This window comes from Trichosurus vulpecula, chromosome 1 (genome assembly GCF_011100635.1).
Source record: "Trichosurus vulpecula isolate mTriVul1 chromosome 1, mTriVul1.pri, whole genome shotgun sequence".
In the NCBI taxonomy this organism is placed as follows: Eukaryota; Metazoa; Chordata; class Mammalia; order Diprotodontia; family Phalangeridae; genus Trichosurus; species Trichosurus vulpecula.
This window is the reverse complement of record NC_050573.1, coordinates 409,256,933-409,284,681: the sequence shown is the minus strand read 5'-3', so window position 1 is coordinate 409,284,681 and position 27,749 is coordinate 409,256,933. Positions and strand designations below refer to the sequence as shown.

The 27,749-nt window shown below is 41.3% G+C and overlaps 1 protein-coding gene across 1 annotated transcript; it reads left to right on the top strand.

Annotated features, from left to right (window-relative positions):
* Positions 1-324: 324 nt before the first annotated feature.
* CCL28 (C-C motif chemokine ligand 28) lies at positions 325-27,536 on the top strand. Its single transcript, XM_036750040.1, has 3 exons — positions 325-452; positions 25,280-25,406; positions 27,071-27,536. The coding sequence occupies exons 1-3, from the start codon at positions 389-391 to the stop codon at positions 27,291-27,293; spliced, it is 414 nt and encodes a 137-aa protein (XP_036605935.1). The 5' UTR covers positions 325-388; the 3' UTR covers positions 27,294-27,536.
* The last annotated feature ends 213 nt before the right edge of the window (positions 27,537-27,749 follow it).

Here is a 27,749-nt window from a genome sequence, read left to right as displayed (position 1 = left end):
CATGATTAGAAAGTACCCGAGCCAGCCATGAACCCATGTCCTCTGTCTCCGTTAGTGTCATTTAAGCTCCTTATCCAAGTCCCTCAGTAGGTAACCAGAAGGAACCAACTTTTATTTATCTACCCAGTCTGGCATGTCAGGTGTGTGTGGGGGTGTGTGTGTGTGTGTGTGTGTGTGTGTGTGTGTGCGTGCGCCCTCAAACTCTGTCAGGCCAGTGGTCTAACACAACATCCCCCAGGAAAAGAAATATGAGAAATGTATGACATCAGTGCCTCCGGGGGTGGGGCTTAGCTCACTTATCTCTCCATCCACCCTCTGGACTCAGGCACACCTAGAGCCAATAGCTTCCTGAAAGCCAGCTCCCTGAAGGAGGCTGGACGGGAGAGGAATGAGGCCAACTGGAGCAGCTGTCCTCGCTGCCTCTGTACTCCTGGTCATTCAGGCCTCGGAGGGTGAGTGGTGGGGCACTGGGCTTCCTCCAGAATCTGGCTTCCTTTGTCAGAGGGAGTTCAGTGAAATGCTTCTGATTTCTCAGGTCAGAGTTGGAAAGGAAAGGCTCCTGGGATGGGAGGATCTACCCCTCTTTGAAGTTTATTTCCCACAAGCTGGGAGATAAGGTTAAAATCTGGACTCCATAGGAGGAGAATTTCAGAGAGGGCTGCCTTATTTCTTGTTAACTGGAAGCCACCAGCTTCCTTCCACACCAATTGTAAGAGCCAGCCCTTCTTCCTTTGAGTTGGGATGGGGGTAGAGGAATGACAGAGGATCAAAGGAGCAGGTTTGGAGAGGCAGCTTGGTTTCACAGATGGGGACTTGGGAGTCAGGAAGGCGTGCTCAAATTCTATCTCAATCACTTGCCAGCTGGGTGATCCTGGGCAAGTTGGTCAACCTCTCTGTTTTGATTTCCTCATTTGTAAAATGAGGGCTTTGGACTTGATGACTTCTAAGGCCACTTTTGGCTCTCAAGCTATGATCTCGTAACTGTGTTTCATCTAGGATCCAGAGATTTAGAGCTGGAAGAAACATTAGATATCAGCTTATCCAAACTCTTCATTTTAAAAAGAAGGAAACCAAGGCCTAGATAAATGAAGAGACTTGCAAAAAGTCCCAAAGTTAGGAAAAGGCTGAGCTAGAATGAGAGTCCAGGACCCCTGACTCTAAATACAGTGCTCTTCCAACTACTCCACATCACCTTCATTAAAATATTGGTGGCATCTCAGAAAATCTTCATCTATAGACGCAGAGAAAGGCTCATGATGTATCTCGATTCTTCACTCCTTGCAAATTCGCAGAAATGTCACAGTGGCATGGATTTAGAGCTAGAAGAGCTGGAAGAGACCTTAGACATCATTTAGGAAAAACTCTCTCATCTTACAAATAAGGAAACTGATACCCAGAGACGTTAAGGGACCTGCCTAGGATCACATCACTAATAAGTAGCAGAACCAGGATTCAAATCTAGGTCCTCTGACTGTAAACCTTATGAGTGTTCTTGGAAGTAAGGACAGACTTGGCATATTTAAAATGGGCAACCCAGATCTTGACCATCATCTTTTTTACAGACTCTTTGAAACTGAAATCTGGGGCTAACTTTGGAAAGGGACAGATAGGCTAAGGTGGCCTTTATCATGGGAAGGTGGAAGACAGTAGTTAATAAGCAGCAGGGCTGGGCTCTGAGCTGGCATTTGCCAGGCATTTAGGCCTTAAGAGTTGACATTTTGTGAAGGATTTTCAGATGCTTAAGGTCGGGCAATTGGATGAAGATATAACAGCTAAACTTTCCTTGGTTATAGTGCTAAGTAGAAAACCTGAAGTGGCCCTTCTAACATTCACTAAGCAGAATATCTTCTACCCAGCTCCTAACCAGTCGATAGCTAGAAAGTACAGTAGCTGTAGGCTGCATAGACCAGCTCAGTGTAATAATTAGCATTTACGTAACCCTTTAAAGTTTACAAATCACTTTACAAATATTATCTCATTTGATCCTCATAACAACCCTGAGAGGTATTATCCCCATTTTAAATATGAGGAAACTCGGACAAATAGAGGTTAAGTGACTTGCCTAGAGTCACACAACTGGTATCTGAGGTAGGATTTGAATTGAGTTCTTCCTGACTCCATATAAGTTTTTTTGGGGAGGGGGAAATCTCTGTAGACAAATATGAGAATGAATAAATATACCCTCTGCTATCTTAGAACCTATTTTCACTATTATGTCTTTGTATAGCTGAAATAAGGTTTGTCAGGTTGTCATGTTGACTTTACTCCAATTGAGTTGCTTGACTGCTCAGAGGTTGTTTCCGTAAAATGGCTCTGTTTGCCACCTCACATCTGGAAAAGAGAGGTAGGGAGGACAGGAAGTGTTACAGAGGGGAGAGACTATCAAAGACTGGCCAGAATTGATATGGTTCAGAGAGGGAATCCTGGTTGGGAGTATGGGGAGGAGACTAGTTCGCTGAGAAGGCCAAGTACACCTGTGATCGGAGTATTGGTGGGATTTAGAGTTAGGAGCAACCTCAGAAGCCATTTAGGCCAATCTCCCCGCCCCCCCTCCCATTTTGTACACAAGGAAACTGAGAGCAGAGAGGTATATGATTTGTTTAAAGTCACAAAGATAAAAGCAACAGAGCTGAGATTGGAACCCAAGTCCTCTGAGTCCTGATTTGGTGCTGTCTCCATTATCCTGCAATGATGAATTGAGGAGGAAGGGTGATAATGAGCAACTGGCTGCCTGTTGGGGCAAGAGGGGCAGACTTAAGCCTGTCCTTGGACAAGTGCAGAGGCTAGAGTATATCACATTGTCCTGGTGTGTTCAACTAGGTTAAATCAGACTAAACCTCCTGAAAGAAAGGTGATGTCTCAATACAAAGTAGGAAACACACATTTTCGGACATAAGCAATGTGGATGTTTGTTTTGTTTAACTGTGGATTGTTACAAGGGTTATCTCTTTTTCCAAAAAGGGAGGGACTTGAAAAGGAGAGAAAATAGATTTTTGTTCACTAAAAAAAATCACTTTAATTTAAAAGGTAAAATCATGTTAAATTGAACATTAAGGCCAAATTTGAAGGGTAGAAGAAATCACAAAAAGGCAGTTAAGGGAATCAGTCTGGAATAAGGAAGGGATGGGAAGAGGTGGAGAGGGACCATTTCATTGCTACGCCCTGGTGATAGAACGTGAGTATGTTGGGAGGGGTATAGTTTATCATTGACCATATGTATGTGAGAGCCTTAGGTCTTTCTAGAACCAGCTGTGAGGGCCTCCTCTTTGTCCCTTGAGTCTGGAAGGTGAGGAAGAAGAGGGAAGGATGAAGTGTTCACCGATAGAGGTGTCAGCAGCACCAGCAGGGTAGTGGCCAAAGAAAAGGTTGGAGGACAAGCTCTGCCAGCTGGTTCTTTAAAGAGCACTTTTACTGCTTCAGGCTATGGGGCTATCATTTCATTTACAACCCTATAACATTAGGTGGGTCACTCAATAGCCAGTCAGACAAAGTGACACATCTGTGACCTGAAGGAGTCAATGCAGCTGCCTAAGTCTTTGGAGAGCAGCTGACTTACCCTTAAACCCCAGCTTCATAAACAGGCCTTGGCTGCCACCCAAAGGTAGTATTGCCTTATGGGTAAATTCTGGCTGCAGCAGCAACCTTCTCCAAGTTGCTGATGTGGTTGCTGGCTCCTGCAGACTCAACAAATTCCTCTAAGGCCACAGAAATGTTTCCCTAGTTTAAGTGGCCCTGAACCAAAACATCATATATCACCATGCACAGTTTTATGGAGGGAAATGATGTGGACTTCCCCCAGTACACTAACATTATAACGATAAAGTGCCCTGTTTTTCAGCCAGTAGGCATCAATATGCATATCTCCCACCTGTTTTTTTAATTAAATGTTTTATTTAAAGCTTAACAGTGACCAACAATATAATCAGCTAACTTTAATAAAAATTTACTACAAAATTAATTTCAGTGCCTAATGTATCATGGCACCTTTCCAGCCCCTCTTAGTCTTACGATTCTTTAGTTATTCCTTCTTCCTTTTTCATTTTCATAATAGTGTGAGCCTGTTCTTCTACTTCTGTTTCATTTATTTATTTTTTACTTGGCATTATTACATGAGGAACTTCCTCAAGACGACTCTATGTGTCTGGTCATCCTTTCCAGTGCTGGTTGCATTTTCTCTAAACCATCCCAACTCACTGGCCCTAGTAGGGGCATCATAATATTCTTTGCTCCCTAGGGAGGTACTTTGAGACTCCCCCCTCTCACAGTTCACCTTCCCTAATGAACCTCTCCTCCTTTAAGGTTCGCAGTATCCAAATTTATCACCCAATCCAGATCTTGGTGGCCATTATCTACCGAGCCCTAAAACATTGTCTCTCCTTTTTCCAATGAGTTCAAGGGCTGTCTCTCTCTTCATCCTGATTCTTGCTCTCATACTAGGGAGTCTTCGATATACACGTTGATGCTGCCACAAATACCCCAATTGCTCAGTTCCTCGATCTACCCAAATCCCATGAACAACTCCTCCACTCTGTTGCTGTTCAGTCATTTTAGTCGTGTCCAACTCTTCATGAACCCATTCAGGGTTTTCTTGGCAAAGCTACTGGAGTGGTTTGCCATTTCCTGCTCAGCTCATTTTACAGATGAGGAAACGAAGGCAAACAGGATTAAGTGACTTGCATAGGGTCACACAGCTACTAAGTATCTGAGGCTGAATTTGAACTCAGGAAGATGAGTCTTACTGACTGCAGGCCCAGCACTCTATGCACTATGGTGCCACCTAGCTCCCCATATGTAGGGATGGTCCTTACCCTCAATCTTGACATCACCCATTAAGTATTCCATTTCCAGTTTCAAAAGCTCTGAAATTCTTTGATCATTCCATCCTTCCCTATGCCTTCCTACCTCTGACTCTATTCTTTATCCTTGCCTCGACTTCTAGTCCTTCCAACCCCTCAGCATTTTTCCCTTAGTTAGAATTCACTCTCTTCCTTCTGAATCTTGACCCCTTGGTGAACCATGTCAGCCCTACACCATCTTCTACTCTTAAATCCCTTATTCTCTTGTTCTATCACTGATCTTGGCTTCCAAACCCCAACTCTGGATTACTCCTACTATCTTCCATTGCTCCTAATCATTTATTACTGAATGGAGCTAGGAGACACATAACAGTGTCCATTACAAATATTTGTTGTTAATCTCAACTGGGCCTTCACTTATGCAAGAAAATCCTTTTAGTCCTCCGTAATTAATGTCCTATTTCAGTAACCACAGCAGCTGGTCAATCAATTAATCGATAAACATTTATTAAGTGCCTATTATCTGATGGGGGAAGACAACGTGCAAACAAATATATACAAAGCAAGCTTTGTACAGGATAAAAAGGAAATAATTAACAGAGGAAAGACACTGGAATTAAGAAGGTTGGGGAAGGCTTCCTGTAGAGGGTGGGATTTTATTTGGGACTTAAAGGAAGCCAGGGAATTCAGAGGGTAGAGTTGAGGAGGGATAGTATTTCAGGCAGAGAATGCCTGGAGCTGAGTGATGGAGTTTCTTGTTCAGGGAACAGCCAGGAGGCCAGTGTTGCTGGATGGAAAAGTACCTGTTGGGGAGTAAGGTGTTAGAAGACTGGAAATGCAGGAAGGGCTAGATTATGAAGGGGTGTGAATGCCAAACAGAACATTTTGTATTTGCTCCTGAAGGCAATATGGAGCCTCTTGAATTTACTGATTGGGGGTGACATGATCAGACCTGTGTTTTAGGAAAATCACTTTAATGACTGAATGGAGGATGAATTGGAGTGAGGAGAGACTTGAAACAGGCAGACCCAACCACAATCTATTTCAATAATCAAGGAGTGAAGCAATGGGATCCTGCACCAGAATGGTGGCAATATCAGAGGAGGGAAAGGGGAGTATTTGAGAGATGTTGTAAAGACAAAATCGACAGATCTCGGCAAGAGATTTGCTGTGGGAGGTGAGAGATAGTTAAGAATAAAGGATGACTTCTAGGTTGTGAACCTGAGGGACTGAGAGGAAGATGTTGCCCTCTACAATATTAGGGAAGATAGGATGGGGTAGGGTTTGGGGAGAAAAATCTTGAGTTCTGCTTGATTATTTAGTTTCAGATGCCTATTGGACATCCAGTTCTATGTGTTTGAAAGGCAGTTGGAGATGTGTGGTAGAAGGTCAGCTGAGAAGTTAGGGCAGGAAAGGTTGATTTGAGCATCATTAGCATAGAGATGTTAATTAAATCCATGGGAGCTGAAGAATCACCAAGTGAAGTAGTACAGGGGGAGAAGAAAAGAGAACCCAGGACAGAACCTCGAGGGACCCTAAACTTTCTCCTCTCTTCAACCCTCCCATATCTTTACCTTCTCCCACCCTCCCAGCTAAGGACTTTGTCTTCACCAGAATCAATGAGGCCATTCACCAAGAGCTTCATCTTCTCTCCCTCTTCTTATCTCACCTCCCTTTGAACTAACTCATTGATCATTATTTCAACATCTCTCACTGTCTCTAATGAAAAGCTGACTTCTCCCTAAGGCCAAACCCTCTACCTGAACCCTTGATCTTATCTTCTATCTTCTCCAACAGATTGTCTCCATAATTATCTCCCCACCTCAATCTCTAATGGCTCCGTATCTACTTACTCCTTCTCTTCTGCCTACAAAACATTCCTATGTCCCTCCAAAGTTAAAAAAAAAAAAGATCCTCACTTGAGCTGACCATTCCCACTAGTGATCATCCTATACTTCTCACCTTCTCAGCTAAACTCTTCGAAAAAAAAATCTGTACTCAGTACCTCTACTTCCTCTTTCTCATTGCTGTTGTTGTTAAATCGTTTTTCAGTCATGTCTGACTCTTTGTGACTCTATTTGGGTTTTCTTGGCAAAAACATTGGAGTGGTTGCCATTTTGTTCCCCTGTTCATTTTATAGATGAGAAAATTGAGGCAAATAGGGTGAAGTGACTTGGCACACAGCAAGTAAGTGTCTGAGGCCAGATATGAACTCAGGAAGATGAGTCCTTCTGACTTCAGGTCCAGTACTTTAGCTACTGTGCCACCAAGCTGCCCCCTTTTCTCTCACTCTGTCTTAAACCCTCTGTACTCTGGTTTCCTGTTCACATTTCTTCCAACCTCATCATTTAACAGAAACTGCTCATGTCACAGTGACTAGTGATTTCTTAATTGCCAAAGCCAATAGCCTTTTTTTTCCAGTCCTTTTCCTTCTTGATCTCTCTGCCACATTTGATACCTTTGATCACCTTCTTCTCTCCTGGATGTTCTCTTCTCTCTGGGTTTTCATAACACTGCTCTTTCTTGGTTCTCCTACCTATCTGCTGAATGACTTTGTACAGCCCTCCCTCACTTAAATCCAATTCACTTGCAAGTCATCACATCTCCTTCCTGATGTCGTGGTCCTCTTCAAGAATGAACAACAACCTGTGAAGAGTAGTAGTTGCCCCACTGGGGACCCAATTGGCCAGTTCCAATCGAGTAACACAGCTCCTTCCTTCCTTCCTTCCTTCCTTCCTTCCTTCCTTCCTGCCTCCCTCCCTCCAAACTCTCCTTCCCTCTCTTCCTCCCTTCTTTCCTTCCTTCCTTCCTTCCTTCTTCCCTCCCTCCCTTCCTTCTTCCTTTCCTTCCTTCCTTCCTTCCTTCCTTCCTTCCTTCCTTCCTTCCTTCCTTCCTCTCTGCTTTTCTTCCTCCCTCCCTCCCTTCTTCCCTTCCATCCTTCCTTCCTTCCTTCCTTTTTTCCTTCCTTCCTTCCTTCCTTCCTTCTTCCCTCCCTGCCTCCCTCCCTCCCTTCCTCCTTCCTTTCCTTCCTTCCTTCCTCCCTGCTTTCCTTCCTCCCTCCCTCCCTTCTTCCCTCCCTCCATCCCTTCCTCCCTCCCTTCCTTCCTTCCTTCTTTCCTTCCTTCCTTCCTTCTTTTTTTCCCTCCCCCCCCTCCTCTTCTCTCTGTCCACATAGGGACACATACCCTAAACTGCAGGTGCTCTGCCCAAAGGGATATAAATTTTGATCCCTGAAACCTAGCGAGATATCTTGGGATTTACGGGCTAGATTTCTTTTTCATGGACCAAATCACCCTGGCCCTCGTTGATTGGCCAACAATAGGTCCCAGCCTAAGCCTCACTTTTTCATTGTTTGGGTTTTCATGGCTGAGAGTGAGTGTAAATAGAAAATTGTTTCTGTTTTGGCCAGAAACCCTGAGGGTCTTCCCGTCCCAGATTTATTTTATTTTATTTTATTTTATTTTATTTTATTTTATTTTATTTTATTTTTACTAGGTAAAAGATGCCATTCTTTGCTTCATTTTTACCTAGTCTTAATCACTGAATGGGCACTGCCTCAGATAAAGCGAGACCTGGAAAAGACCTTAACTTAAAAAGGCCAAGGTTTCCCATTGCATTTGGGGCCATCTCCAGTGTCCTCATCTATATCTTGCCACTGGACTCAGCTGGCTCCAGAGGACAGAATAAGGCTAGTGACTCTGTAGAGCCATCTTCACTTCAATCTAATTCATTTACAAGTCATGACACCTCTTTCCTGATGTCATGGTCCTCTTCAAGAACGAAGGACAAGCAACAACAACCTATCTGCTGCTCAGTCTCAGTCTCTTTTGCTGAATATTCATCCAAGGCATTCCCAATTACACCTATGTGTCCCCTGTTATAAATATGCTCGCACTGTCTAGAATAAACAATACTCTTTGGCAAGCCAGGAAGGTTTTAATCATATTTTACATTTATTGGGTCTGAATTGGGTACATATCCTGTACAGAGTACTGGAGAGTACAAGAACTCAGATGAACTCCAGTCCTTTTATTGACTCCCAATCCTAATCTCCCGCTTGGCTCTTCATTGGCCAGATGCAACTCCCTGACTGCCTACGTCATGCCCTCCTCAAATGGCTCCTTAAGCATGTGTACAAGCCTTTCACCTTTCACCACATCAGAAGCCTGGTCTCTGCTAGATCATAGCTCTGATTAGAACCAGTCACCTGATTTAACAATCTGCTGTCACTATGGAAACAAAACTCCTCCCACCGTTTCTCACATCCCCCAAGGTTCTGCCCTGAGCCCTATTCTCTTCTCTCTGTATTCTCTCACTTGATCAGCTCCCATGGGTTCACTTATCACAACATTTCCAGATCTATATCCTGTCCTGACCTCTCTCTCTCCCATCATCAACTGCCTTTTGGACATCTTGAACTTGTTATCTCACAGGCATCTCAAGCTCAACACATGCAAAACAGAACTTATTTCTTCCTCCCCCCACCCCCCACCCATGCCCTCTTCAAAACTTCCCCCTTCCAAATTGTCCTATTACCATTAAAGTCACCACTATGAGTGTCCCTGGCTCACATCTCAGTATTATACTTGACTCCTTATTCTCATCCCTACATAAGAGGTGCCAAATTTAGTCATTTCTGCCTTTACTGCATCTCTCAGATAGGTCTCCTTTCTCCATTCAAAGAGCTGTCACCTTGATTCAGAATCTTATTACCTCTAGCCTAGATTGCTCTAAGAGCCACGTAATTAGTCTTCCTCTCTAATCCAGCCTCCTCACAGCCGTCAAGATGATCTTCCTAAATGATCATGTCACTGCGTTACCCTCCACTCTCCCTGCTCCAGTTGTTCCCTATTACCCCAAGGAAGAAATACCAACCCCTCTGTTTGACATTCAGGGCTCTTCACAACCTGACTCCTTCCTGTCTTTCCAGTCTTTGTTCACATTTCTCCTCTCCTCACACTCTATGATTTAGCACACTGGCCTCACACACACAAAGCTCAAGCAACTATCTCCATGCTTTTGTACTGGCTGTACCCTATCAATGGGAGACTTTCTTTTTTTCATTTTTAATGAATTTAATTAATTAAATTAATGAATTTAATTCATTAAATTTGAAGAATTTAATTAATTTTAATAAAATTTTCCTGAATACCATGTAAAAAACAATTTTTGACCTTTTTTAAGTTTTAAGTTGTAAACTCTTTCCCTGCCTCCCTTCTGTCCCTGCTTTCTACACAGTAAGCAATCCGATGTAGGCTATACATGTAAAACATTGCATGCAATCATGCAAAACACTTCCTGAATGGAATATTTTCCTCATCACATCTGCATCTTAGAATTATTTGCTTCTATCAAGATTTAGCTCAAACACCACCTTCTCCTAGTGGCCTTTCCAGTCCCCCCAACTGCTGGGCCTTTTACTCTAAGGTTGCTTTATAACTGCTTTAAATGTATCTTTTCTATACCATTTATGTACATGTAGTCTCCCCCATTAGAAGGTAAGCTGCTTAGGGGCAGGGACTGGTTTCACTTTTTCCTGGTACAAAAGGATGTATGTCCCTGGGCTAGTCACTTAATTGCTGAGTGGTCCAGGCAATTCTCAAAGATTCTTAATTTGTAAAGAAAATGTATGATCTGCATTGGTAGAAGTCTCTCACGAGAAGTTTCCTTATACCAATAAAATCACAGGTCTGGTATAAAAAAAAATAAGTTATTTCATAAAGTCTTCCCAGATTTCTTTGTATTTCTCTGACTTGTTAGCTTTAAAGATATTTAAACTTGTTAGTTTTTGCCTTTGGAAACATATGAACTAAAACACGTGTCCCAAAAGAGCAAGTTACCCAAGGGCAAGCACAGTGTCAAGACTTGGGCAAAACTTCGCCTGATCTGACAGCCAGTGTCACTCTTGATAGTGTGGAAATTCCCTTGGGAACTAGGTTTCCTTCTGGTGTTAGTGACACCTAATACATTGTCTATGATATTGCTCAGGTAAGTCTGAAGTATCTACTGAAATTGAAGTTCAACGTTAAGACCTCTCTGTGGTGGACAATAGCACTTGCCTCGTGCTTAGACTGGACCCTCTAGTTCTGCTGTAGCATTGAGCTGCCTGGTAGGCTTAAACATTAACGACCCTTTCAGAAATATCAAAAGAGCTGAGTCGTAAACTTGTTAGTTTTAATAACATTAAGGTATCACAATTTACCTAACCATACCCATGTGGCTAGACATTTGGTTTGCTTCCAGTATGGGGGTAATTAAATATAATACTTTAAGATTCAGCTCAAATCTTGCCTTATGCAAGAGATTTTCCTGTCCCACTCTTACCCCTGCCCCCTTTCCTGCACCCAATACCTTCCCCTTCAGATTACCTTCTGTCTACTGAAGGTGAAGTAGAGGGCACACCAAGCCTGAAATCAGGAAGACTCATCTCCCAGAGTTCAACTCTGACCCTAGACACTTACCAGCTACGTGACCCTGAGCAAGTCACTTAACGCTGTTTACTTCGGTTTCCTCATCTGTAGAATGAGGTGAAGGAAATGGAAAACCACTGCAGTATCTTTGCAAAAAAAAAACAAAACCAAACCCAAATGGGGTCATGAAGAGTCAGACACGACTGAACAACCACAAACTCTATAAATTGTTTACGTAACTAGTTATTGCATATTTTTCCCATTATGTTGGGGGGATCTTTGAGGGCAAGGAATGTTTGTTTTTCTCCAGTGCTATAGTAGCACAGAGTAATGATATAACACACATAAAGCACTTTGTAAACTGTACAGTACTATTATATTATATGTATGTTGGCCATTTTTATTCTAGAAGCTTAATAAATGCTTGATGCTTGACTGACTCCCAGCATTGTTCCCCAAGCCCCTCATTTTAAATATAGGTTATTTTTAAACCGTGACAGTGTGGTTTAAGTAACTTCTCTGAGGGTACACAGCCAGGTGAAAATACAGCCCCATAAGCAAATGCTTCAATCACCCAGAATTAATTAATTGCTTTAATACAAATAATTATACAATAGCAATAGCTCACATTCACATACCGCTTTCTTCACAATAACCCTCTGAGGTAGGTGGTACTAGCATTATCCACATTTTACAGATAAGGAAGCCAAGCCTCATAGAGATTAAGGGACTTACCCAAGGCCACACCGTAGGTTGCCTGAGGTTAAGTGACAGGGTCAGAGAGCCAGAGTCTGAATCCATATCTTTCCTGACATAAGTCTATCATTCTCTCCATTCTTGTCATATTCTAACCACCCTGAAGCTCACTACAACAAACTATTTGGCACAACCGGGACTCCCTGTTACAGGTGGCTCTTTCAACCTCTCCACCATGTGGCTTCATGGTGTAGCACAGGAGTTCTCATCCTTCCATGCAGGGACCTTCCTGAGGATTCCCCCAACTCATGGCATCATAGGTTTAGAGATGGAAGGACCTGTGAGATCATTCAGTTCAACACCTTCTTTTATAAAGAGAGAACCTAAATTGTGACTTGATTATGGTTGAATAGGTTGTAAATATCAGGTCTAGATGCAAACTGCAGTCCTCTGGCTGCAAATCTAATCAACTCACTAACTGTTAACATATCTGGGCCTTACTGCCCTTAGCTGCAAAATGAGGAAGTTGGCCCAGATGACTGAATAATCCTTCCATCTCTACATCACAGCCTTATAGCTCTAAAGCTGAAAGGGTCCTTTGAGATCAATGAGTTCCACACCTTCCTTTTACAAATGAGGAAACTGAGGCCCGGAGAGGTTAAGTGATTTGCCAGGTGTTACCCAAGTAACAAGTAGGTAGGATCTTAGAGAAAGTGTTAGAAGGAACCTTAGAGTTAACCCTAGCCAGCCTCTTAATTTTACAGGAAATTGAGGCCCAGCAGCATTAATCGATTTGCCCAAAGTCACATCAGCAGGATGTGGCAGAGCCAGGATTCAAACCCAGTTTGTCTGACCTCATATTGAGATTTCTTTCCACTATATCACCATTTGGTCATTCTGGCTTCAAGTCCAGTACAGATAATAATAATAAATAATAAAAACTAATATTTACATAGCATTTACCATGGGCCAAGCGCTTTGCAATAATTTTCTCATTTAATCTTCACAACACCTCTGGGTAGGTGTTATTATTATTCTCATTTTACAAATGAGGAAACTGAGGCAAACGAGGGTAAAGTTACTTATTCAGTATCACACAGCTCGTAGGTGTCCGAGGCCAGATTTGAACCCATATCTTCCTAGGCCTGCTGCTCTATCCACTGCGCCACCTACACACCATGTGATCGATGTCTCATAACTTATGATACCACAATGACTGCTTCTGGACAATCCCTGTGGGACCCTTAGCAAGTCACTCAACCTCTTAGGGCCTCAGTTCCTCTGTCTTTGAAATGGCTAATAATATCTGTACTATCGACCTTACAGGATTGTTATGAGGAAAGTGCTTTGCAAGCCTTAAGGCTTTTAAACATGTGTTTGATTGATTTATGTAATCACACTACAAATGAGATGCCATCTAGTTGTGAGTCCTGTTAGGCAAGAAAGGCCGGTGAGGTCAGTTAGTGCACCACCTTCTTTTACAGAAGGGAAACTTAACATCCTTGGGTTAAGTGACTTGCCCATGGTCCACAGCTTGTAAGTATCAGGCCTGAGATTTGAACCATCTCCTCTAATCCAAATCTGGTTAACTTGCTAATTGGGTGACCCAGGGTAAAAAAGCACGTTCACCTGCACCGCAAGCTCTCTACCACATATTATGTCTCCTTATTCATTTGCCTTTAGAAATAGTGCCATGGTGTGAATTATTCTTGGCACTGAGGTGTGTCTCTCTGCGCTTCAGTTTCCTTCTCAGTAAAATGAAAGGATAGGATTAGGTGGCCTATAGGGACCCTTCTAGCTCCAAAACTCTGATCTTATTATCATTTATTTTAGCAGAGCACATACTGCCTCTTTTACCCTGTCCTTGGTAAGGCTTTCAAGTGGAGTGAACAAGTATCCCCCTTCGTAAAAGAATTGCCACCTTTTTTGAAATTGCTCGTGCCATCTGGCGCTTCAATGGGAAAGTTGTCTGCTTTTTAAACTGCAGGAAAGTAAACTCTATCCAACCACTAGGGGACTCTGTTGACCAGGATCAAAAAGTTTGACCTTTAGAAAGTTACTTCACCATATTCAGTTTCTTTCATTTGTAAAATGAAGGGGTTCAAGGAAATGGTTCCTTCCAGCTCCTCAAAGGCAGGGATCCTCTGGTCCTTGATAAACATTTCATTACTGACTGACTGCTAACTTCACCCACCGTCTCTAGACCTTCTTCCCCTGGTCAATCCTTCTTTCTTACCATTGTCTGACTAATTCTGACCATTTCTAAAGCATTCCCTTGCTCAAAACCCTCCCTGGCTCCTCAGTGCCTTACCTGTTGATGAGGTCCATACTTAGGCTGGCATTTATGTCCTCCAAAGTCTAGCCCTGATCTTTCTTTCCAGCTTTAGCTCCTTTAATTCATCTTCTGTTTTATTTAGTCAAACTGATCTATTTACCTTTCTTTAACTACATTGAATACTTTCTACAAAAAAGTGCTACTATAAATATTTTCTAACATACGTATGAGAGTCCTTTCCCTCTGCCTCTGATATCTTTGGTACATGCTTAGTAGTGATATCAGTGGGCCAAAGAGTATATAGTTTGGATGAATACTTTCCCAGTTCCTGGAATTTTCTCTTGTAGCTCCTTGGCCTAGGATACTCCTACCACTTAATTCTATATGTCTGCATACCTCTCTCTCATGCTTCACATGCCTCGAAGAATTTCTACAAAGGGTTCCCACAAAGCAAAATTCAGGCACCACCTGCCATCCAGACTTCTCCTGATCCCCTCCTCCACCTCTAAATTTCAGTGCTCTCCCACCCTTCAAAAATCACTTCATATATATATTCCTCTGTATACATGCTGTCTCTCCCCAGGGCAATGTAAGTTTTTTGAGGACACAGACTGTTTCATTTTTGTCTTGCTGTCACCAGCACTTAGCAGATTACCTCACACCATAATAGTAGGCACTCAACAAATGCTCATTGAATAGGACTGACTCCAAAATTTACTCGTCCTTCAAAATTCAGGTCAAGTTATTTTTCCCATGAGTGTACATATGCAAGGGACCTTTGAGGTCCCAAACACTCCTCATTTCACAAAAAAAAAAGAAGCTGAGTCCCAAAAAGGTGAAGTGATTTGCCCAAGATTGTGGTCTAGCTAATAAGTGGCAAAGAAAATACTTGAACTCAGGTCTCTTCTGTGAAAAAAGTATCTCAGACCCTCACTTGCCAGAAAATGTAATACTTCAATTTTTTATCATATTTAAAATTCATGAAGCCCTCTCCAGACATAAATATTTATTAATTTCTAAATTGCTTCACTCACTTTAATGGCAATTAAAATTTAATTAATGTAATAAAAATGTAAAACTGTTATGGTTTTACAGTCTTCAGTACAGTTATAATTAAAGTGAACTTTCTGTTAACTGTTCAGGTGCAAAGAAACAGTTCTGGTTAGTTTGCAGTTAAAAAAATAGCTGCATTGGAGTATGAAGGAAAGGGAGCTTTCATTTAATAAAGACATTTTTTATTAGAAAAAAAAGCCTTTCCAGATCATTGTAGCCTTGGTGGTTTCTCCCTATTCTGAACTCTGGCAGTATTTATTGTCTCTTCTCCACATTTGATGATGTGCTTTGACTTTTGCTATTTAATTCAATAAACATCTATTATGTGCAGCAACTGGCACAGTGCCTGGCCCAAAGTAGATATTTAATAAATACTTGCTGATTGAGCACCTACTATGTGCTGGGCACTGTGTAAGGTCCTGGAAATCTAAAGATAAAAAATAACAGCTTCTGACCTGACCCCAAGAAGCTTACAATCTAAGAGCGAGTGTAGGAAGGGAGACACAGGCATAGAAATAAGTACATAAGATAACCTGTGGTAAAGGCAATAAAAAGGGAAAGATTTTTTTAAAAAATAACATTAGAACATTCTGGGCAGTTAGGTGGACAGTGAGTACAGCATGTGCCCCATTGTCAGGAGGACCTGAGTTCAAATCTAGCCTCAGATGCTTGACACATGTACTAGCTGTGTGACCTTGGGCAAGTCACTTAACCCCAAATTGCCCTGCCTTCCCCCCTCTAAAAAAATAACATTAGAACATTCGAAGAAGGAGAAATGATTTTCAGTTAATGGTGGCTACCTGAGTTGGATTCCTACCTCAGGCACTAGCCAGGTGACTTTGGACACGTCATTTTTAATTTCTTTCAACCTCAGTTTCTTCTTCCGTAGAATGGAGTTAATAATAGCACAGAGTTCTTGAAAAGATCATATGATGCAACATATGCAAAGTGCTTTGCAAACCTTAAAATCCTGTACAAATGATAGCTGTTATTTAGATAGCCCAGGGTCCCACAGCTAGTAAATGTCTAGATGTGAGAGACGACTGACTGATTGGCTATTTGAGGTGTAGGAGAGGGAAGAGAGGAAAATTACTCTGAGGTCAAGCAGAAAACAAGGTATCCAGAGAAGTGCACAAGAAGGATCTGAAAGAAGGGGAAGGAGGTGGGTAATTAGATTGGATTGATGGTGCTTTGCTGGTAATTAAATTATTGCTTGAGGATCAGAACAGCTCCTGTTTCAATCAAGGCTCAGCAGGAAAATGTTAATTACCAATTAAGACCAACATTGATATTTTGAGAAAACATGGGAAAGTAAACCTCATCCAGGAGTCTTCAGAGACCGAACTCACTTTGCCCCAAGAACTACCAAAAAGAAGGATGAAGCTTCAAGGATCTTGCTTAAAACAAATACAAAAGTTATTGGGGATTTTGTAGTGAACCTACAGAACATATGCAATGTTTGTATTTCAACCAGAACCAAATAACAACTTCGTCTGCACAAAGTACAGGTAGTTCTTTCTTCTCCAGGAGAAGACGAAAGGGCTTCAGGAACATCTCTCTTGCACTGCTTACCAGATTGTTGTCTTCCTAGGAAATCTGTTGTAAGAAGTACCTTGAGAAGGAAACAAAGAAGGGGAATCCAAGCCTTCCAGTCAGAACTGAAAAAATAAAGATTCTCTTCTCTTCCCCATTCCTTGTTTTGTTTGGTCCCAGAGGGCAAAACTAGGAGCTAAGAATGGAATTTTCAGGGAAATAGATTTCTCTTTATGGGCTCCCTATAAGGAGAAGCAATTTGAGCTCTTTCTATTTAAAGGTAGACTAGGCTGTCTCAGGAGATTGTGAGTGGGTCCCACTCTCTGTGGGTTTTCAAATAAAGGTCGACTGATAATCATTTGTTGGGAATGTTGTAGAGGGGATCCCTGCATAGGTTAAACTGGTTCCCTTCCAGCTCTGAGATTCTGTGAGTCTCTGTCAAGACTTGGAAAATGAAAGAATGTGATTACACAGAAGGAAAAGAAGAAGGACTGCTGATTATTTGGAATATTCTTGAAACCCAGGATAAGTGAGATGGCAAGAGAAAACTCATCTGCCCTCAGTGAGCTTAATTACAATCACCTCAATCACCAGGGCTAGATGAACTATATCTATGTCTGTCTGTCTGTCTGTCTGTCTGTCTGTCTCTCTCTCTCTCTCTGAATTTACATATATTACACATACATGTGGAATATATGTATATACATATAGATGTTTATTTATGGGGGTCTAAGAAGACAAGTGATGGCTGAGGCAATGGTGGTGGTGTTTTAACTCTTCTGGCACATGTCTACCTGCTGTCTCCTCCTATCTCTCCCACATGGTGCCTTGCTGATGTGTTTATATACATACATACATACATATATGTATATACATATATAGCTTGATATATGTATACACAGTAAGGTATATACACAATATATGTTTGTATGTCTATGCAAGCAGACACATATATAATGTGTTTATGTAGGAATAGTATGTATATACACATATTTCTTGAGATATCTGTAAACATACATATATAAGACATATGTATGTACATATGTGTATATGAGATATAGGTATTATACATATGTGTGTATATATGTGTATTTTATTTACATGTGTTACATTTTAATCAAGCAACCAGGCATTCATGAGTCAAACTACCACCATTGATTCAACCATCACTTCCTTCTCAGATCCCAATGAGATCAGCCCAAGACTTTGAACCCAAGAGCCCTGTGAATAGCAGTGCCCCTGAGATCAAAAGTTCCTCTATCCTGACCTCTATAACCACAATCTCAGGAAGTAAGCTATGAGGATAAGTCCATGCAACAGCTTCTGCCACTAACTACTCAGAAATCCCAGCTACTGAAGACCCAGGAAAGAGAGTTCTCACTAGCAAAGTTCTTGACACTGTCAAATGGTTTGACATCAGAAATAGGTAATAGTTTTATCAATGGAAATGATTTTAAAAGAGATGCATTACCATCTGTTTCGCTAGTTGTGCCCTAAAGACCATGGGTCACTTACATCTGACCTGCTGCTGAAACCTCCTATATGTGTTCTCTCCCAAATTAGAATGTGAGTTCTTTAAGAACAGGGATTGTCTCCATTTTCCTATTTGTATTCCCAGAGTTTGGCACAGTGCTTTGTACATAGTAAGTACTTAGTAATTGCTTTTTCCCCCCTCCCTCCCTCCCTCCTTCCCTTCCTTCCTCCCTCTCTCCCTCCCTTCCTTCCTTCCTTCCTTCCTTCCTTCCTTCCTTCCTTCCTTCCTTCCTTCCTTCCTTCCTTCCTATATTCATATCCTTAGGTATTAAAGAAACTGGTAAATAAGCTGCTTCTGTTGTCTTCCTTTCTCTTCTCAGTCACTTCTTAATCCCTTATGATCTGGTTTCCAGCCTCTTTGCTCAACCGAAATCTGACTCTCAAAAGATACCAATGATCTCCTAACTTCCAGAGAGACAGAGACAGTGAAATGAGACTGCAGTTCTGAATGCCTCAATTTAGGGAAAACATTGGAATAAGTCCAGTAATGGTAAAGGGACTGGATACCATGGTGTATGAGTATAAACTGAGGGAGCTATATGGATATTTAACCTGAAGAAGAGAAAAGAAGCCCCGAAGGCACACAAGATAGCTGTGTTCAAATATTTGAAAATTTGTCTTGTAGACAGACTTTTCTGTTTGCCTACAAAGGACAGAACGAAGCACTATGGAGGGAACTTTCAAAGAGGCTCACTATAAGGAAAAACTCCGCAACAATTCCATTTCTTGTAAAGTAATGGTTTGTCCTAGGAAATAGCAGGTCCCTCTCTCCCATTTGTTGGAGATTTTCAAGCAGAGGTTCCATGAACACTTGTCAACAAAATAATAAGAATTCTTTGGTCAGGAGCAGAGTGGCTTCTGAGATCCTAGGAGAGGTAGCCTGTATGAGGTAGTACAAAGAGAAGTGGATGTGAAGGAGAGACCTGGATTTGAATCCAAAGTCTCATACTTAGTAGCTGTGTAATCATGGGAAAGTTCTTTAACCTCTCTAGGCCCCAGTTTCCTTATCTGTAAAATGGGGATAATAAAAATACTAGGAACAGCATCAAAGGGGTTAATGTGTATAAAAGTACTCTGCAAAGTTTACAGAGCCAAATAAAAATCGGCTATTGTGATTTTCAACTTGGATGACAGATAAAATGGTGGCGCCTACAACAAAAGTAAGGAGGCCAAATGAGAGTAGCGTTTAGGGAAGAATAGAATGGGTTCAGTTTGGAACATGTGGACTTTGAGGACTTAGAGAAACATTCAAGGGGAGTGATCCAGCAGGTCGTTGGAAAGACAGAGCTGAATTTCTATGGAGAATGAAGTTAGAAATACGGAATTCAGATTACACAGGTGATAACTGAAGCCATGGTGAAGGGGAGGTGATAAAGAAGCAGACAGACAGATAGGCAAAGTTGGAGAGAGCTGAGAAGAGTGGCAAGGACAGAATTTTGGGGACACCTACATTAAGGGACAAGTAGGGTGTGATAAGAACAATATCTACTAGGATCCATTCTCTCTAGTCTTCATGTAGATTAGGCTAATTCTAATTAGGACAGAAAGTTGTCCCCAAGGTTTGATTGTCCCGCAGGGAGCTAAGGTTCATGCAGCTTTCTGGTGGTCCCAGGCCATGTTGATGTGATTTCCTGGTCACCTAGAGCATAAAAAGGCCTGCCCTCATGGATTCAGGGCCTTTTAGACTCGGTGAATGTTTGAAGGCCCACCTTCTCTTCCTGGCCAGATGCATTTCCATATCGAGGGTGGGGTGTTGTGAGCAATTCTTTCTAGACTAAGTGCTTTATCGTTTCCATGCTAAGTAAACCTCCTTTTCTTAAAGTGTTGAATCGTCCATGAATGTCTCACTGTGTTCCGTTATCAAACATAAACTTCCAAGGAACCTGAGAGAATCAGGCCCAGCCCATGATTAGGGATTCCATGAAGGAAATGAACAAGGAACAGTCCAATAGGAAAAAAACCAAGTTCATGGGAACAAAGGAAGAGAAGACAATCAAGAAAGAAGGAATAGCCGGTTGAATCAAATGCTATAGAAAGTTTAAGTCAAATAAGCAGAGGCCATTGAATTCAGAAATTAGGAAGTAATTAGTAATTTTGACAAGAGAAGTTTCAGTAGAGTGATGGGCATGGAAGCCAGATTGCAGAAAGCTGAGGGGAAGTAGAGGTACTAGCTTGAGAGTGTATACCCCAACATCATCTATACTGACCATGAAGACCTATAATACCTTCAGGTTTCTTGGTGGCTTAACCAATGCCAGGTCCATTGAGCATTAATGCTTAGTACATTCAACTGCATTGTCACCTACATCCCAAGACAGCACAATTTGCAAAGAGATATATTGTTATGAAACCCAGAATTTGGATGACTGACAGATCATTCACTCTATAGGTCTCGATTTCTAACCACACAAACCCAACTGTTCTTACTAGGTCTGACGTACTTACACAAAGATGTCTATCATAATATGGTTCTCTTGTCCCCTCCCAAACATGTCCTTTTTATAGAAGCAGTGGCTTTCTTCCTCTGGTTTTCCCTTGATTTCACTTTGAGTCAATGACAACTTACACAAGTTATAGGCTGCCTACAGCAGCTTGGGACACATACTGCAAACAGCCAAAGTATCACACACTGGGATGCTGACTTCTGTTATGCCTCCAGGGAGCCTTTAGGTGTAGGTGATCAAGTCTGGATATCTTCCCATAATCTCTGTATAGAGAGACCTTGCCAGAAATGAGAAGACATAGCATTAGCTCAGTCTTCCTCATCTCTTAGGTCGTAAAACCCATCACTGAATGGCGAGGCATACCCTTCCCGTAACACATCTGCCCCATGTTCCATTGGTCCTTGTGGCAATAGACACACCTCAACTCCAAATCTATTGAATCTTTGACATCTACTGAATCTTTGCTCACCCCTGCTAATTATGAAGGTGAAAGAAGAGTACAGAGTCCAGAAGATCCTACTCTAACAGACATGACAGTGCTATATCTAGTACATGAAAGGGTAATGACACCAATGAGAGGATGTAGGAACCAGTGCAGAACAATGATGTCCCTGATTCGATAGGGGCTTCTCCCTCAACACTTGTACCAAGTTGCATGGCCTTGAGTTCTTGTGAGGTTTTCTAGAGGTAAGGATGACATTAAGGTCTATAGAAACACCAATTCAGCAGAGCAGAGAAGTATAGAGCTTCAGTACAAGCCGATACAAGAGTTCTTTTTTAACCAAAGAATGTGGGATCATCATTTTGCCATCACCTTGCACCTTTCATAGTGTGTTCTCTGTAACTTCCTCAGATTTAGAGCTACTGCAAACTCAATTCCCACATTCCAGTTCACCCTTTATATTTGGTATTTTGACTTGACCTTGCTGTTTTCTGATTTACATTCTCCGGTCATTACTTAGACCAGGCCATCTTTTCCCCAGAAGGGTTCCTCTCTCAGACCTTGTTAATTGTCTATAGACCTCAGCAAAAATGAAAGGTTAGGGAATAAACTAGAGAAAATCAACTATAGATGAATAAATTAAATTTCCATGCAACTGTGAAGACCCGATGGACATTAAATAGACTGGAAAGATTTGCAGTGGTTCCATTTAGCACATTTTTATGACTAGTGGCACTGGACAGCTGGGTGGTGCAGTGGATAGAGTGCTGGGCCTGGAGTCAGGAAGACTCATCTACCTGAGCTCAAAATCTGATGTCAGACACTTAGTAGCTATGTGACCCAGGGCAAGTCACTTAACCCTGTTTGCCTCAGTTTTTCTCATCTGTAAAATGAGCTGGAAAAGGAAATGATAAACCACTCCAGGATTTCTGCCAAGAAGACACCAGATGGGGTCACAAAGAGTTGAACACAACTGAAAAATGACTGAACAACAACAAAATCTGCCACTTATTACATAGATGACTTTGGGAAATTTACATATATAACTTCTCAGTTTTCTCCTCTGTAAAATGACCTCTACTTTTTCTGGGTATGTTATTCTTCGTTGTGAGCCTATGTCCTTTGCCTTCTGGAATATCATGTCCTAAGCTCTCCCCTCCTTTACGTGGTAGCTGCTAAATATTTTATGATCCTGACTGTGACTCCTCAATATTTTAATTATTTCCTTCTGGTTGATTTTAGTATTTTTATATTGACCTAGAATCTCAGAATTTTGGCTATAATGTGCCTGGGAGTTTTCACTTCAGGAGGTGGTCAATGAATTTTCTGTTTCCACTTTGCCCTCTGATTCTAAAAGGTTTGAACAGTTTTCTTTTATGATTTCTTGAAAAATTATGTCTAGGCTCTTTTTTTTGGTCACAGCTTTCAAGCAATCTAATGATTGTTAAATGATCTCTCCTCAACCCATTTTCTGGGTCAATTCTTTTTGCTGTGAGAAGCATTACATTTTCCTCTAGTTTTTTTCTAGTTTTTCTTATTGTCTCATAGTGTCTTTAGCTTCTATTTGATACATTCTAATTTTCAGAGATTTTGCTTCTTAGGTGAGGTTTTATACCTCTTGTGTAAGCCACTAATCCCCTTTTAAATTCTTTTTACCATAGCTCTCATTTATGTCCCATTTTTTTCTTCCTGTACTCTTTAGTTTAATTTTTTTAATTTCATAAAATATTTTTGCTTCATCATTTCCAGGGATTCTAGATAAACTTGCCCCCAAGTTGTGTTATTCCTTAAGGCTTGGTTTGTAGTTTTTGGAGTCATTCTCTTGTATTTGTGTTTGAGATTTCCCTGTCACTGTAACAGCTTTTTATGTTAGGTCTATTTTTTGTTTACTCATTCTTCCAGATTACTTTCTGACTTCAAACTTTATATTAGGACTGGGCTCTGCACATTTCTGGAGAGAATGTCTGGGCTGGTCCTACTGCTGCTTTCCTGGGGATATTGAGTATTGAATTATTTCAGTATCTCAGGGACAATTTATGCTGGGGACCAGTAAGCTTTCGGTATACCTGATGTGGACTGGTCCAGGACAAAGTGATTTCTTCCTTCATGGTCTAAGTTCTATAAGTTCCTGACCAGGGTCTAGGTCTGTGCAACACACTTGTGGGCTTGCCCCAGTTAGAGTTTTACTGAACTGCTGCTGGACCCAGCCACTCTTAGCCACCCAGAAAATTGTGCTGGTTCAGAGTGACAGAATTGTAATCTCCACTTTGGTCTGGGATTCTTGCCTTGGTTGTTCTACTGCAGGCTTTAAAGGAGTTGGTTGCTGAAACTGAGAGCCCTCTCTACTCCTGGGGTCAGAATTTGATCCCTGCTCAGTACACAGATCAGGGCCCGTTGCCACTTCTTAACCTGGAACACCACTGCCAGGAACAGCATCCTGGATCTGTGACCAAGAACACAGTAATGAGCCACAGGGTTGACAGTTGGCAATTATTTCTTTACCCTGCACAAGTTCAGACCCCTCTGTGCTGTGCTTGAGATTTCTTGCCATAGTGCATAACTTCTCCCTGACCTGCAGTGTTCTGTGAAGTGGTTCCTGGCTAGACCATGTCCACAGTGTCCCAAGACTTCTCTGTCTCCTTAGGTTGACCAGGACTGGAAAAATGACTTGGTGTAATTTATTTTCCCCAGATCTCCCAGTCAGAACTCAGTTTGGTGGATTTTCTTGATGTTTATAGTGGTTCCTGATTGTCCCTTGGATAAAATATTACCTCCTCCATTTGGTATTTAAATCCCTTCACAACCTGTTTCCAAGTTTCTGGGCTTGTTATCATACCTTTTACAATTTAGCTGAACTGTCTTATTCCTCTTCACATGCAATGCTCCATTTCCCATTTCTGTGTCTTTGCAAAGACTGTCTTCAACATCTGGAATGAAATCCCTCCTTACCTCTGTCTCTACTTTCTTTTTTTTTATATTTTTTGGAGGGGGGAAGGCAGGGCAATTGGGGTTAAGTGACTTGCCCAAGGTCACACAGCTAATGAATGTGTCTGAGGTCAGATTTGAACTCAGGTCCTCCTGACTTCAGGGCTGGTGCTCTACTCACTGTGCCACCTAGCTGCCCCCTGTCTCCACTTTCTAGACTTCCTTGTGTCCTTCCAAACTCAGTTCAAGTAGCATCTTCAATTATATATGAAGCCTTTCTAGACCCCTCTCCCAAGCTACTTGTATCTCCACCCCCCCACAATAGTTTGCATTAATTAATTAATTAAAAATTAATTAAAATTTTATATATAGGTGTGCTTGTCATTTCCCCCTGTAGAAAGTAAGCCTCTTGAGGACAGGAACTGTTTTATTTTATTCTTTCTACTCTCAGGACCTAGCACATTGCCAAGTACATGGTGTGTGTGCTTAAGACATTATCGTTTATTAATTGACTGGTAAGGACTGTGACAGAATAAGACTGAACTACATAGGGACAAGAACATGGAATCATAGTAGGGGCAAGGGTTTTTTACATAGTCAGGTATTGATTCTCTTCTAATGGCATAGTATACCATTGGTTAGTACTGTGTTGCTATCTAATTTTTCATGTGTGAATATTTTAATTCTCCATCAAGGTTGTAGGGGTGGAGATCAATTTTATGCTGCATACATTTTAGTACCCAGAAAGAATTCAGTAAATGTTTGTGGTTTAATGAGGGTTGGATTGACACTGTCTTTGTGCTATGTTTAGGATTCAACTCAGAGCATTAGAGCTGGAAAGGAACTCAGTGATTATATAGTCTAGGGATTCTTAACCTTTTTGGTATCATGGACCCCTGGTGAAATCTGGTCAAATCTATGGGCCCCTTCTCAGAATATTTTTAAATGCATAAATTAAAGTACATGGCGTTTACAAATAAAACCAATTATATTGAAATACAACTAACAAAATATTTTTAAAAGTTCATGTATTCCAGGTTACCTCTGATTTCTCTTCCAACCCTTTCATTTTGTAGGTTGGAAAGATTAGGCTCAGGGAAACTGCCACTGGAAACAGGTAAGAGGCATATGAGTTGCAAAATCTGAACATTCTCTTTCTTTTATTCTTTTAGCCATTCTCCCTGTAGCCTCCAACTGTTGCACAGAAGTATCCCATCAGATTTCTAGAAGACTTTTAGCAAAAGTGAAAAGATGTCACATTCAAAGAGCTGATGGAGTTTGTGATCTACCAGCTGTCATGTGAGTTTCAATCAGGCTTCATACAATGTCAAAGCAAGTAGATCTGAATATATTCTGTCATATCTCTGTCCCATTAAAAAAATACATATCCTTCACATTCTTTACCTGTTATAACTCAATTCTCTATTCACCAACATACATTGCACTCATCAGAAAAAACAAAAAACAGAACAACCATCACTGAAAAACAAAAACAAGTGTGCTCTTCTAGAGAAATTGCCCATACCACTGAAACAATCATTAGGATGCAATATACTCTAGTCACACCTTCCTGACACAGGACAGGAAAATATCTTCCACCTGTCACTGGCCCTCCCAATCCCCATTCTTATAATCAAGTTAAGCAAATGTCTGGATGGAAAAGTAAGGATTTGGACCTTTAGACCTTAAGTTTCTGAGAGAAGATAACTTTGCCTATAACAAAGGGAAAGTGGCTTCATTGATCCTCAGGGACATAAACGGCTTCACTAAAATCACTATGCTAGCTTCCCCTCAACATCCACTTCCCTTGACTCTTCCTGCCCCTCTCAACTGCTGCTGAATCCTTGGGGAGATGAAAAGTATTTTATTCTAGAAGAGTTAGTCTTGCTCCTTAAGTATAGCCAAGGAAAGACACGGAAATACATCTAGTGGTTTGGTACAGTTGAAAGAATGTTGGATATGGAGTCAGAGTCTGGGTTTAAATCCCGACTTTACCACTAAGTGGCTTTGAACAAATCATTGACCTTCCTCAGTTTTCCCATCTGAAAATGAGGCAGCAGAATAGGTAACCACTTGTCTCCCTTACAATTCTAAACTTGCCTGTCTATGAAGAGATAGAACCTGAACCAGTAAAACCTAGAAGGGAGAATCTGAACCATGAAATGTCAATCATCTTTTCTATTTCTCCACCTCTTTCCTGAAACCTGACTGGCTGTTTTATTTACAGAGATCTCCAGGGAAGGAAATCTGTTTTGAAGAATAAATATTAGTCTATAAGGCTATGTAGAATTCAAGGATAAAGAACTTGAGGCCACCTGTGGCCTTCCAGGTCCTTGGGTGCAGCCTTTATACTGAGTCCAAGTTTTACATAACAAATCCTTTTATTAAGGGGATTTGTTCTGTGAAGTTTGGATTCAGTCAAAGGGCTGCACTTGAGGACCTAGAAGGCCACATGTGGCCTCAAGGCCTCAGGTTCCCCACACCTAAATAGATACTAAGATGTTTTGGTTTCTTGTAAAAAAGAATCCTTATGTATCTAACCACAAATCCCTTTTAGTAAGGTCTTGGGTGCTATTATAAGGCATTTGAATAACCAGATGACCTTAGCATTCCTCAAAATCTCTCCTTGGGCACTCCTCCATTTCTATCAGCATCTCTAAGGTGCCAAACAGTGCACTGCTCATTCCTGTGATAAAGGTGAGGCTTTCATCCCCTGTTACCTGAGAAAGAACTCCATTTGTCATCTCATCTCATTCCTGGTATTCTCATTCTTATGTCTCATTCTTAGGCAGGAGAAGGCCACAACGTAAGTTGTACTCTGAGTTTAGCCTTGCTATCTAAAACTAAGTCTTAGAGAACACATTGTATTTAAAAGGGGGTATATAAGTAATCATTACACTATGTGTTCAGTTATTTATGTTTCCTAAAAGTCTTCCTCCTTCCTCTCCATTTGTTTCTGGCAGCCTCCATGTCCATCATCGAAAATTCTGTGTCAGCCCACATAATCACACTCTTAAGACATGGATGAAAATGCAAAAGAACAAGAAAGATGCAAAAGGAAATATTTGTAATAGGAAGAAACACCCCCACAGGAAGAAGAGGAGGAGCGAAGTGACAGAGCAAAGACAGCATCATAAACATGGACAGAAAACTCCTAATATTAGCAAATGGGCTTCCCTGCAATGAACCTGGCAAGTGACTGGTTGTAAGGATTTACCCAAATTATCCAGAGCCAAATGCTTACTATTAGAAACCAACAGCTCCCCAGGAGAAAGAAACAACAAACAGCTGTTTTCTGCAATACACTAAGTAGCTAGTAATAATTGCAGATAGGAAAACAGAACATGAAAACAAAGATGTTATGTGTCTTAGGAGTAGAGGAGAGACATTTTTTTTAATGGGGAAATTGATACCAGATAATAAATTAAAAAAAAATCCAGACCTACTCTCTCCTGTGATTTCACTCTTTCCCCAAAGCCAGATTCAAAGGTTTTAATCCTTAACCTGGTTCCCCTGCATGTCATTAATTTGTTCCCACACTTTACGCCCATTTCTTTCTTGTCAACAGAGGATTAGGTGTTAGAACAATCTGATTTTGTGAGCGATAGAGGGCAGGAACCAGTGATCCCTTTATTCAGTGCA

What these genes read in the sequence shown, in the direction of transcription:
- CCL28 (XM_036750040.1), top strand. Translation starts at nt 389, where the DNA reads ATGAGGCCAACTGGAGCAGCTGTCCTCGCTGCCTCTGTACTCCTGGTC. An exon ending in GGTCATTCAGGCCTCGGAGG is followed by an intron (nt 453 to 25,279) that starts GTGAGTGGTGGG and finishes TTATTCTTTTAG; the next exon opens with CCATTCTCCCTGTAGCCTCC. An exon ending in TGTGATCTACCAGCTGTCAT is followed by an intron (nt 25,407 to 27,070) that starts GTGAGTTTCAAT and finishes TGTTTCTGGCAG; the next exon opens with CCTCCATGTCCATCATCGAA.